This window comes from Dendrobates tinctorius, unplaced genomic scaffold (genome assembly GCF_039654945.1).
Source record: "Dendrobates tinctorius isolate UK_male_01 unplaced genomic scaffold, ASM3965494v1 ptg000039l, whole genome shotgun sequence".
Classification (NCBI taxonomy): Eukaryota; Metazoa; Chordata; class Amphibia; order Anura; family Dendrobatidae; genus Dendrobates; species Dendrobates tinctorius.
In genome coordinates, this window is record NW_027361707.1 from 20777809 (window position 1) to 20790524 (window position 12716).

At 43.5% G+C, this 12716-nt stretch overlaps 1 protein-coding gene across 2 annotated transcripts in view; it reads left to right on the forward strand.

The window, feature by feature from the left end:
* The window catches only part of SORCS2 (sortilin related VPS10 domain containing receptor 2), a 1190324-nt gene that overhangs the window by 1036728 nt on the left and 140880 nt on the right, over positions 1–12716 (forward strand). For both annotated transcript variants that reach the window (XM_073574542.1, XM_073574543.1), the window contains exon 9: positions 4455–4634. In XM_073574542.1, the coding sequence (XP_073430643.1) occupies positions 4455–4634 (180 nt within the window). The remainder of the gene's footprint in view (positions 1–4454; positions 4635–12716) is intronic.

Consider the following 12716-nt stretch of genomic DNA (forward strand, 5'->3'; position numbering starts at 1 on the left):
TGCAGATTAATTGCATACCTGGCCCTCTTACTGGGCAGGTATTACTGGAATCTGAGCCTCCCTTTGAATTTGATTAGGGATAAATCCACGCAGATGTCTCTTTGGGGAACGTAGACCTAAGGAAACTTGTTGCTGAAGTGCTCCATGACTGTCCGAACTTTGAAAAGTTGGTCAAAGTTGGGGTCATCTCAGTGAGGACATTGTGCATTATCACTGCAATGCAAGAATTTGTGGATGGCCTCAAAGCATGTATTTTGTTTTACAAAATGTCAACACTCCAATATTGCTGAATTTCTGGCTTCTTCACTATCCCCATGAGGCCCCAAAACTTCATAATTTCTATGGCATCTACAGAGGTCCAGTTGCAAATGATGAAGCCAGATTTTGGGATTAAAATTGCTGAGCATACAATAAAGGAAGGTGGGATCCTCTCCCTCACTGTCAGTGTCGAAGACAAGGAAAGAGTATGCCTCCTCCGCAGAATGCCCGATTTGGGACAAGCAGATCAACATTTTTCTCATTTATGTGGTGTTTGTGTGTACCAAATTTTATTCTGGTGTGTTTGTGAGTGCTTGGTGTAAACTTCTTTTTTGACTTAGAAGAGAAAAAAAAAGAAAAGAATATATATAGAAAAATATAAAAATTTGGTAAAATAAAAAACAAACTTATTAAACAGACATTAGTAAAAAAACAAATTACTGAGTGCCCACAACTGACACTAAACCTGATTTAGTTCAGTAAAAAATACAGAAGTAGATAATTACTATGGTATATTTTACTGTCCCTAATCTAAATTATTTTTTGACTCTTTAAAAAAAAAAACTCCAACAACTGGAGGTTGATCACTAATGTATGTCACTGATCAGCGCTCAACGACTGTAGGACGCACGGATAATAATTTTTTTCCGCATGGGCACTAACTAAGTGCAGTAAAAAATACAATAGTTTACAACGATTACTACGGTATATTTTCACTGTCTCTACCCTAATCCTATCAACTAATCTATTTTTTTTCTCTTTACTGACACTAACTCAATTAAGTATAAATACTGTAATAGATGACAATTACTTTGGTATGTTTTTACTGTCTCTAACTAATCTAATCCTATTCACTAATCCAAATGGTTTTTTACTTGATTTTTAAAAAAAAAAAAAAACAACCGGAGGCTGTGACAATGATGTTCTTCATGGATCAGTGCTCGACGGCTGTAAAATGCATGCATGGATGTGGTGCAAAAAGGGGATAAAAAAATAGGGAGGGGAAAAAAAGCCATTGCCAAAAATGAGCATGGGTGCTAATCAGTGGTGTACATCTGATCAGCGGCTAGGCTGCAGGACGCATACTCGAAGTGGTGCAAATGGGTGGGAAGGGAATAGTTAGTGAAAGAAAAAGTTGTGGAAAACAGCAAGCATGGGTGCGGACTTGTGATTTGCGTCACTGTTCAACGCTCAGCTGCTGGATGCACGCATAGAGGTGGTGCAAAGGGGGGAGAGAAAAATGGACAGGGACAAAAAAAAGTCCTGGAAACTAGCAAGCATGGACTTTTATCAGTGAATTGCATCACTGATCAATTCTTTGCGGCTGCAGGACACGCGAAAAAGAAAAAAACTGCCAAAAAACAAGCAATCAAGTACTGATCAGCTCACAAGTACTGATCAGGGCACAAGTACTGATCAGCGCTCGGTGGCAGAGGGGTGAGGGAGGAAAAGGGTGTAAAGGGGTAGAGTGGGATTAGGTAAAGATCAGGGAGGGATCAGGAACTCAGGATGGAACTCTTCTTTTCTTTTCAGCAGGATGTGCAGGAGCACAGGCAAGCAGTAGCAGTGATCTCAGTGATGGCACAGGCTTCTGTGGCACGACAAGACCCTGCACGCGCACAGACAGAGTGACTGCTCTGTACATATCTGAAGCTAGACTGAGGATGTAAAGGGCGATCACTTGCAGGTCACAACGCGTCAGATTGCCTGAAACACCAATGTCCAGCCTAGGAAACACTTTCTCAGCATAAGAAACACTGAGAAATGCTGCAATTGGTTGTTCAGGATTGAACAGGCAATCACAGCAATTGTAGTTGAGTGGGGGTGTCACCACTCCCTGGGATGAAGGCGCCATGTTCCCCACTGTGAGAAACAACAGAGACAATCATGCTGTCACCATGTACATGTACTACAATGGAAAGGGTTAAAGAATTATCGTTGTTTTAATTTGTATTTCATAAATCAATAGTACAGATGAAATTAGGTAATTCTGTAATTCAGTATATCTTATCAGGGAAATGTGCTTCCTTCTACTCCTGGACTGGTCTTTCATTCTCTATTCAGGGGTAAAATCTGTATTCAGTGAAGACAGATTTTCTCATTACTGAAATAGGAGGTGACAGTTGGTGCTTTTAAAATGATATGTAGTGGGGAGGAGCTATAGGAAAACACAAACATTCTGCTGCTGTCTCAAAACCACAGCTACAGTTCTTTCCCTAGAACTTTATAAGCACCAACTGTCTTTTCCTATCTCAGTAATGAGATTGTCTCTATTCACTGAAGACAGATTTTACCCGAGAATTGAGAACAATTTCTGCTTAGGAACCCCATCCAGTGCACACACAGAGGGGTCAACACCATCAAGCAGGCTCCCTCAACCCCCCCTACACCAGTGTAAACCTATGTCCACAGGTTCAAAAAAGTCCTCTTGATGTTCTATTCAAGATAACACTGTAGAACTGCAGGGTTCGGCACTAGCAGGTTATCCAAGGAAGTCCAATATCCACAAAAACACTGTTAAACAATGCTCCTCCACGTGTTCCGATGGATCAAACTCCATGATGCACCAGAATATCATTTGTTATGCTTCAAATTCCAGCAAGGCCATAGCAGACAGCAGCAAGATAGATGAAATGAGCTGGCCACCGTAAAGGAGGTCACAGTCATTCCAGGAAGGAGTAAAACATCCTCATGTCAGGTTCACGTACCAACCTGGTGGCAGGGGTAGACACATCATTAGGAGCAAAGTGGGCCCATTATCTCCTGCAAGATAGGTGGAGCTGTACATTAACATTAGCTTTTGGGCTGCAAAAAATCCATATATTGTTCTTGCACCGGCGTCCTCTTCTGTCTGTGTCCGCCAGTGCAACATGGTGCCAAAATGACGGCCACGTGGAGGAATAAGAAGGAGTTGTAGGTAGCTTCTTGCTTCCGTGCTTCTGCCAGCTGCGAGACACATAACACTGTGTGATATTCAGTTTCCCCTGTGGTGGCGCTGTAGGAAAATTTTTACATTTTTCTGGTTTTGACAAAAATTACAGTTTCTTACCCAGAGGGATATATTGTGATCAACTTATTGTCAAGGGGCCAATTTATTAAGTAGGGATTGCCCAAAGACTAGAACCCCTATTGATCCCTCTGACTGTTTTCCCAGCATTCCCATGTGTTATAGAAGGGTTTTTCCTCCAGATGATTGGTTTACTTTTGTTATATCGGGCCAAGCGCCTACAAATCAACATCAGTATTTCCTATATTCATTTTTTTTTGCTTTGAGAGGTGTTGTCTGCCAATAACCTATTCTCCGTTAGCTAAAATCCACATCTGGTCTTCACAACGCTCCCCCCCATAAGACAAAACACACACGGCGGTGCTGGAAGGCCACAAGTATAATGCGGCCAACTCAGGGAGATGTCAAATCTTCGGCCGAATGGTCCGAGTTCCTCTCTGAGAAACCATTAATCATTTGTAACACCGCATAGATCTGTTGTGATTGGTTATTGGCCTCTGTAATAATGCTGCCCAAGATTTTATTAGTTAATAATGGTAAAATATTGGCTGCTCGAGTGTTCATATTTCATGAAAATTGCTATCCAAGCTGACCTAATTGGTTTCTGGAGGACACTGAATTAGGAAACCTTTTTACCACTGCAGCTATGGATGGTAAATTTTAATATTACGCCGAGCGTTTCAATATATATATGTCCGATTAATCAAGGGAAATCTAGCAAGGATAGTTCTTGTATTTCCATATATCTCATCATTAATTATGTTATAAACTCTTTATTCCTTCTCTTGATTCATGTTTCATTATCCCTTGATATCTTGCAATTTCAGCAGGACATCTAAAAGTCTAGAAGTTGAAAGTAAGACTGTCAGCAGAAAATGACTACAAACCAAGCACATGTACTCAATGCACCTTTGGCACCTTCCCATCTGCTTATTTTCCATTTATCTCCACCCTTCTCTACCTAAACGGGAGCCAAGATTGATCTAACACTGAGGTGTACAGAACTTCTCAGCCTTCCCCAGGGTGCGCCGAGCACTTGTGCTTGGTTTGAACAGTCATTTTGTGCTGACAGTCTCTCTTTAGTGTAGCTTCTATGTAAAGTCCACAAGGGGTGGTCACGACAAGAGCCGTAATCATATCATAATGTGCAGTATGTTGATGGTTGCTTGTGTTTTTTTTATTTTCCCAGGATTTACAAATTATCAGCACAGATGAAAATCAGGTGTTCATTGCTGTCCAAGAATGGTATCAAACAGACACGTACAACCTGTATCAGTCGGATCCACAAGGGGTTTATTACTCGATCGTTCTTGAGAACGTGAGAAGCACGAAGCAACCCGAGGAGAACGTCGTCATAGATATTCTGGAGGTGAGACGAAATCACAACATGAAAGTAGAGGAACGCGATATTTTATCTATGCTGCATTTCTTTTGTCCTATTTAAGGGGTTGTCCACGACATTATTTTATTTATTTTTTTAAACCAGGCCCCAATTGGTAAAAAAAAAATGGAGGTGGTGGAGGGATTGGTAGAGCAGTTTAGGTTTTTTTAATACCACACTGAGGCTGGTTTTTAAGGTGGACATTGGGAACAAGGCCAGAACATGTGGCTGCTATGAGGATTTCATGGTTGGTCTGACCCTGGTGCAGTCTCTTGAATGGAATTTCGCCTGGTGAGACTGAATGGAGAGGTTTCCATGTGTGTCTGTGACTCACCTCCATCTTGGTCTGGCATGGACAACCACCTATCCAATCATTCTCGGGTTGGATGCGGTGGCCACCTCAGAAGGCTGGAGATAGGCATAGGTGGCTAGAACCTGTGCATGTAATGAGGCTTTGGTTACGAAAAATCTACTTAGAATTTTCAATCAATTTGTTTTTTACTTTCTTATCCACTCATTGCTTAACCGGTTCCCAACCAGCTCCTTGCCCAAAATGTTCATTATAGTCAGCTACCCGCTCTGGTTTTCGTCAGGTTCAACTTGTGGATGCTATCAGTAGACCTGTAAGATTAGCAGGAGCAAGACTATATTACATAGCCCCACTCCTACTTTAATGCCTGGGATTGTTGTTACCCCGGATCCTGGAAATGTAATTGGGTTGTCCATGTTTGGGATGAAAGTCTGAAGTCACTTTGAGCGAGGCTGCGCAGAGGAAATGTGACTGGAATTATGCAAATGACATAATCGTGATCAAGTAACCGCCTACGTGTATCCTGACAGTGATCCAAACAAGTCTGGTCCTAGACCATCGATTTTAGATCAGTGGAGGTGTCACTCTTGGCACGCTTCAGCTGTGTGTAGGGGCAGCGGCGCTCACCCTTCATTGTTAGCGTGGCACAACTCTGCACTTAATAGCAGTGGTTGCACCTTAGAGAAGTTCAGTCCTTTCCAAGTGATCAGACCCCAAAACCAAACCCCAAAATGAGTTGGATAGAAAAAAAAGCGTTTATTACCGCTCCACGCTTCCATTGTTTTGTCAGAAGCCTAGAGTGTACATGGGTCCAATGTCACGACATGGTGTGCGATGCCAATGTCCTACTGCCAGGATCTTTACCAGTCCGGACCCAATGGACAGTGTGCAGAACCTCCAGTCATTCTGTAAAAGCGTAATGGATATATATTATTTGGATAATTTGGATTGGACTTATCTAATATATAAAGCTCAATGTGTGTGTGTTTCCGGGATTGGCATCCGCACAGCCATACAATTTGGCACAGTCACACGTCTGGACCCCGAGAGCGTCATAGGCTATGTTGTGAGACGAAATTTTAACCCCGCGCGTTCAAATTCACCAAACAATTTTGCCTCTATCTACATAATGGGGAAAAAGTGAAAGGAAAAGTGTTGGAGGCAAATTGACAGCTGCCAGATGTGAACAAGGGGGACTTAAAGAATGAGAGCGATGGCGCCAAAGAGTATATACCGTACAGTTGCTAAGGTGGGGCCCTGACATGGGATACTCACCACTCACGGGGATATGAACATACACACACAAAATGTGCCACACACTACCACGTGCTTCAACACATATACCACCCTCAGCACACATTTCACCACACATACACCAACCTCGCCACCTAAAAGTCGAAACACAAAAGTCGCCACTCAAAACTCGCCACGCTGTCCCAGAGCTGTTTAAAAGATGAAAAATGAGCTGTGATTGGCTGCTATCAGCAACAGTTTTCTTTGTAGACAGTTGTGGTAACTGAGGCTTATTATTCTTATCATTTCTATGGTGTTATCGTCCTTCTGTAAAGCTGGAAATAACACAATTTATTACCGTGCCGACACAGACCACCCTCTGACACAGACTACAGGGGGAGCCCAGTATCACACAGGATAGGATTAGATACACGGCTCAGCAGTCAGTATCACACAGTATAGGATTAGATACACAGCTCAGCAGTCAGTATCACACAGAATAGGATTAAATACACGGCTCAGCAGTCAGTATCATACAGGATAGGATTAGATACCCGGCTCAGCAGACGGTATCACACAGGATAGGAATACACACAGCTCAGCAGTCAGTATCACACAGGATAGGAATAGATACACAGCTCAGCAGACAGTATCACACAGGATAGGATTAGATACGCAGATCAACACACAGTATCACACAGAATAGTATTAGAAACACAGCTCAGCAGACAGTATCACACAGAATAGGATTAGATACGCAACTCAGCACACAGTATCTCACAGAATAGTATTAGATACACGGCTCAGAAGACAGTATCACACAGAATAGGATTAGATACACGGCTCATCAGACAGTATCACACAGGATAGGATTAGATACGCAGCTCAGCACATAGTATCACACAGAATAGTATTAGATACACGGCTCAGCAGACAGTATCACACAGAATAGGATTAGATACACAGCTCAGCAGTCAGTATCACACAGGAGAGGATTAGACACGTGGCTCAGCAGGCAGTATCACACAGGATAGGATAAGATACACAGCTCAGCAGTCAGTATCACACAGGATAGGATTAGATACACAGCTCAGCAGTCAGTATCACACAGGATAGGAATAGATACACAGCTCAGCAGACAGTATCACATAGGATAGGATTAGATACGCAGCTCAGCACACAGTATCACACAGAATAGTATTAGATACACGGCTCAGCAGACAGTATCACACAGAATAGGATTAGATACATGGCTCAGCAGACAGTATCACACAGGATAGGATTAGATGCATGGTTTTTATGTGCAATATAATCATTATAATTTGTTATAACTAACCACAGTTGGTTACTATGCCCAGGCAACGCCGGGCTCTTCAGCTAGTAGGATATATTATTGGAAGTGAACTAGCCATTTCATCTAAGGCTATCGGCACATTGAGGTGTTCAAAAATTTAATAATTTTCTGTTGATAGCTGCTTCAGGAAACGCTCTTGCTTTGGGGAGTTTTTGGAGGTTTTTTTTTAATTTCCTGGAGTGATTTTGAGGAGTTTTTGAAAGAGTGTTTTTTCCTGCCTCCAAATTGGGCAGGTCCTAGTTTAGGGCAGATTGAACATATGAACAGCGAAGTGATTTTACGATAGAAATAAACAGGAAGAAAATTTCAAGTGTTTTTTAAATGAATTTTCAGATTTTTTTTGAAGCGGACTTGTTCCAAAAACCTCTTTGTGCCCATGGCTGTTATGACAGGGTCACCGAGGAGGAAAACAAAACCAAGCTAAGTCACAGAAAACCAGAGAAGTTGGTAACTACGCGGATTGCAGACCCCTGATCCTAACCACACAACTAGCAGCAGCCGTGGAGCGTACCTACGATTATTCTAGACGCCTCGTCACAGCCGGAGGACTAAATAAGCCTAAAGCAAGAAAAGGGGAAATCTAAACTACCCCAGAGCAGACCCCAAAGGAATAGACAGCCCCCACACATGTATTGACGGTGAAACAAGATGAAAGCACAAACACAGGTAGGAAAATAGGCTGAGCAAACGATGGGGCCCACACTAACTAGAAAGGACAGGAAAGGGAAGATACTGTCTGCAATCACGCCAAAAAACCCTGCAAAAAATGTCCAACACTTCTGATAGCAAAAAAAACCCTGAAGTCACTAGACTTCTTCCACTATATCAGCACTCTGGCATATTCTGAGAACAGAGCAAAAAGAGGCCAATTGTTATGAATGAGTCACCATAGGAGGCAAAAGCAGAAATACAAGCTAAGTCCAGAAAACCAGAGAAGTTGGCAACTATCAGATTGCAGACCCCTGAACCTATCAAAACAACTAGCAGTAGCCGTGGGGGGTTCCTACGATGCCCTAGACCCCTCGATCACAGCCGGAGAATTACATAGGCCTAAAGAAAGAAAGGGGAAATCTAACTGCCCCAGAGCAGACCCCAAAGCAATAGGTAGCCCCCAACATATAATGACGGTGAAGCAAGATGAAAACACTAACACAGACAGAAAGATAGACTGAGCAAAGACGGGGCCCAAAACTACCTAGATAGGAAAGGACAGGAAGGCTGCTGTCTGCAATCTGCCAAAACCCTATCAAAGACATAAGCCAACAAGCTGATATGAAAAAGGCCCTGAAGCAGCTAGGCTTCAAAAACTAAATCAGCACTCAGGTATTTTCAGAAGACAGAGCTAATGGAATTCAGCACACCCCAGCTGGGAATGGCAGAAATCCAGATAAACAAAGCAAAACAAAGTCAAAGCACCAATACAAAAGGCCGAGCAGCAAACTTAGCTTTAGAGGAGCAGGAATTCAGACTGGTCTCCAAGGATCCCACAGAGAAATCACCCGCAGGGCAGAAGGGCGTCGGCAGCCTTATATCCAGTCAGTAACTCCACTCAGCCAGTCATCATCATCAGCCTCAGGTGTTTGATAATCAGGCTCACTACCTTTCTTTACCAGAAGAGGGAGTTCCTCGGGCCTCAGTAATGAAGGGGAAAATGAACTCACAACAGTACCTCCCCCTTGAGGAGGGGTCACCGAACCCTCAACTACGCCACCAGGGCGATCAGGGTGAGCCCGATGAAAGGCATGCACCAATCTTTTGGCATGAATATCAGAGGCAGGGACCCAGGAATTATCCTCCTGACCATAACCCTTCCACTTAACCAAATACTGGAGTCTCCGTCTAGCCAGACGGGAATCCAGTACTTTCTCTACCTCATATTCCATGTTACCTTCAACCAATACAGGGTCTGGTGGTGCCACCCCCGGAACAACAGGTTCAACAAACCTCTTCAACAAAGATTTATGGAACACATAATGGATTTTAAATGTGACAGGAAGAGCCAAACGAAAAGAGACCGGATTAATAATCTCCAAAATCTTGTAAGGTCCAATAAATCTAGGCTTAAACTTAGGAGAAGCCACCTTCATAGCAATATTTTTTGATGATAACTACACCATATCACCAACCTTAAACTGGGGACCAATGGTCCTATGTCGGTTGGAAAACCGCTGGGCCTTTTCCTGGGAGAGAGATAACTTATCCACCACTTGGTCCCAGATCTGGTGCATTCTCTCCACCACAGTGTCAACACCTGGGCAGGCAGAGGGCTCCATCTGCCCTGAAGAAAATCGAGGATGAAACCCAAAGTTACAAAAAAAAGGTGACATCAAAGTGGCAGAACTAGCTCTATTATTTAAAGCAAATTCGGCCAAGGGCAAAAATGAAACCCAATCATCCTGATCAGCAGAAATAAAACATCTCAAATATGACTCCAAGGTCTGGTTTGTTCTCTCTGTCTGCCCATTGGTCTGAGGGTGAAAAGCAGAGGAGAAGGACAACTGAATTCCCAGCCTGGAACAGAAAGTTCTCCAAAATCTAGACACAAACTGGACTCCTCTGTCAGACACAATGTTCTCAGGAATCCCGTGCAAACGAACCACCTGTTGTAAAAACAGGGGCACCAACTCAGAGGAAGACGGCAACTTAGGGAGTGGTACAAGATGAACCATCTTAGAGAACCTATCACAAATCACCCAAATAACAGTCATCCTTTGAGAGACAGGCATATCAGAGATAAAATCCATTGAAATATGGGTCCATGGCCTCTTGGGGACAGGCAAAGGCATCAACAACCCACTAGAGCGAGAACACGATTTAGACCGGGAGCACGTCCCACAGGACTGCACAAAATTCCTGACATCACGAGACAAGGAGGGCCACCAAAAAAAACGACTCACCAGATCTCTAGTGCCAAAAATACCTGGATGACCAGCCAAAGCAGAGCAATGAACTTCAGACATCACTCTCTTCTTCCACTGGTCAGGAACATACAACTTTCCACTGGGACAACGCTCAGGTTTGTCCTCCTGGAACTCTTCCAGAGCACGACTCAAATCGGGCGAGATGGCAGAAAGAACTACCCCTTCACCTAAGATGGTAGCAGGCTTGGTCACCACAGGAGAATCAGCAAAGAAGCTCCTAGAGAGGGCGTCTGCCTTGACATTCTTCGTTCCAGGAAGAAAAGAAACCACAAAATCAAAACGTGTAAAAAACAAGGCCCACCTAGCCTGTCTAGGGTTCAAGCGCTTAGCCGACTCTAGGTAAATCAAATTCTTGTGATCAGTGAGGACCACGACTTGATGCTTAGCTCCCTCCAACCAATGTCTCCACTCCTCAAATGCCCATTTCATGGCCAACAGTTCCCTATTCCCCACATCATAGTTACGTTCAGATGGAGAGAACTTTCGGGAAAAGAAAGCACAGGGATTCATTTTAGATGTTACAGGATCCTTTTGGGACAAAACAGCTCCTGCACCAATCTCAGAAGCATCCACCTCTACCTGGAATGGAAGTGAGACATCAGGTTGCCGCAAAACCGGGGCGGAGGTGAATCTTCGCTTCAGCTCCTGAAAGGAAGAAACAGCCTCCGGAGACCAATTTAACACATCAGCACCCTTCTTAGTCAAATCAGTCAATGGCTTGGCAATACTAGAAAATTTTGCTATAAATTTCCGATAAAAATTAGCAAAACCCAAAAACTTCTGGAGGGCCTTCAAAGAAGTGGGCTGAACGTAAATGGCCTGTACCTTGGCCGGGTCCATTTCAATAGTTGACGGGGACAAAATAAATCCCAAAAAAGAAATCTTCTGTACTACAAAAAGGCATTTAGATCCTTTGACATACAGGGAATTCTCCCTCAAGATCCGGAACACAGTCCGAATATGTTCCACATGAGAATCCCAATCCTTGGAGAAGATCAAAATATCATCCAGATAGATAATCAAAAATTTATCGACAAAATCTCGGAAAATATCGTTCATGAAGCACTGGAAGACAGAAGGGGCATTAGTGAGCCCAAAAGGCATCATCAGGTACTCAAAATGTCCCTCCGGAGTATTAAACGCCGTCTTCCATTCATCCCCATGCTTAATGCGAATAAGATTATACGCCCCCCTGAGGTCAAGCTTGGTAAACCAGCAAGCACCTTTAACTCAGGAGAATAGATCAGAAATCAGGGGTAACAGATACTGATATTTAACAGTAATTTTGTTGAGGGCACGATAATCAATACAAGGTCTTAATGATGCATCCTTTTTGGCTACAAAAAAAAACCCGGCACCTAAGGGTGACGAGGATGGTCTAATATGACCCTTCTCCAACGCCTCCTTAATATAGGATCGCATAGCCTCGTGCTCGGGTACAGATAAATTGAAGAGCCGACCCTTGGGAAATTTACACCCCGGGCTCAGTTCAATTGCACAGTCATAACTCCTATGAGGAGGCAGAGACGCAGACTCATTCTCACTAAATACATCATAAAAGTCCGCCAAATAATCAGGAACATCATGCGACTGAGGAGAGGTGGAAAACACCGGACCCTCACTAAAGGCACACCGACAACCCCAACTCACCACAGACACAGATTTCCAATCCAAAACTGGATTATGAATTTGTAACCAGGGAAACCCCAGAACAATAGTATCATGCAGATTATGCAACACCAAAAATCTGCTATTTTCTTGATGGTCTGGGGCGACCCGCATTACCACCTGGGTCCAAAACTGAGGTTTATTTTTAGCCAAAGGAGTAGCATCAATCCCCCTCAAAGGGATAGGCGTCTGCAAAGGTGTCATCGGAAATCCACAACGTTTAGCAAAATCCAAGTCCATTAGGTTTAGGGCTGCTCCCAAATCCACAAAAGCCTTGGCGGAAAATGTGGACAGGGAGCAGATCAGAGTAATAGCCAGAAGAAACTTAGGTTGAACACCCCCAACAGAAAACGTGTGTGCAAAGCGTTTCTCTCGTTTAGGACAGACAGAAATAATATGCGAGGCATCTCCACAGAAAAAACACAACTTATTACGCCTTCTGAACTCCTGATGCTGCTCTCTGGAAAATACTCTATCACATTGCATAGGTTCAGACATTTGTTCAACAGGTGGCAACACCTCTCGTGCAGCTTTGCGTTCGCGCAAACGCCGATCAACCTGAATGGCTAATGACATAGAATCGT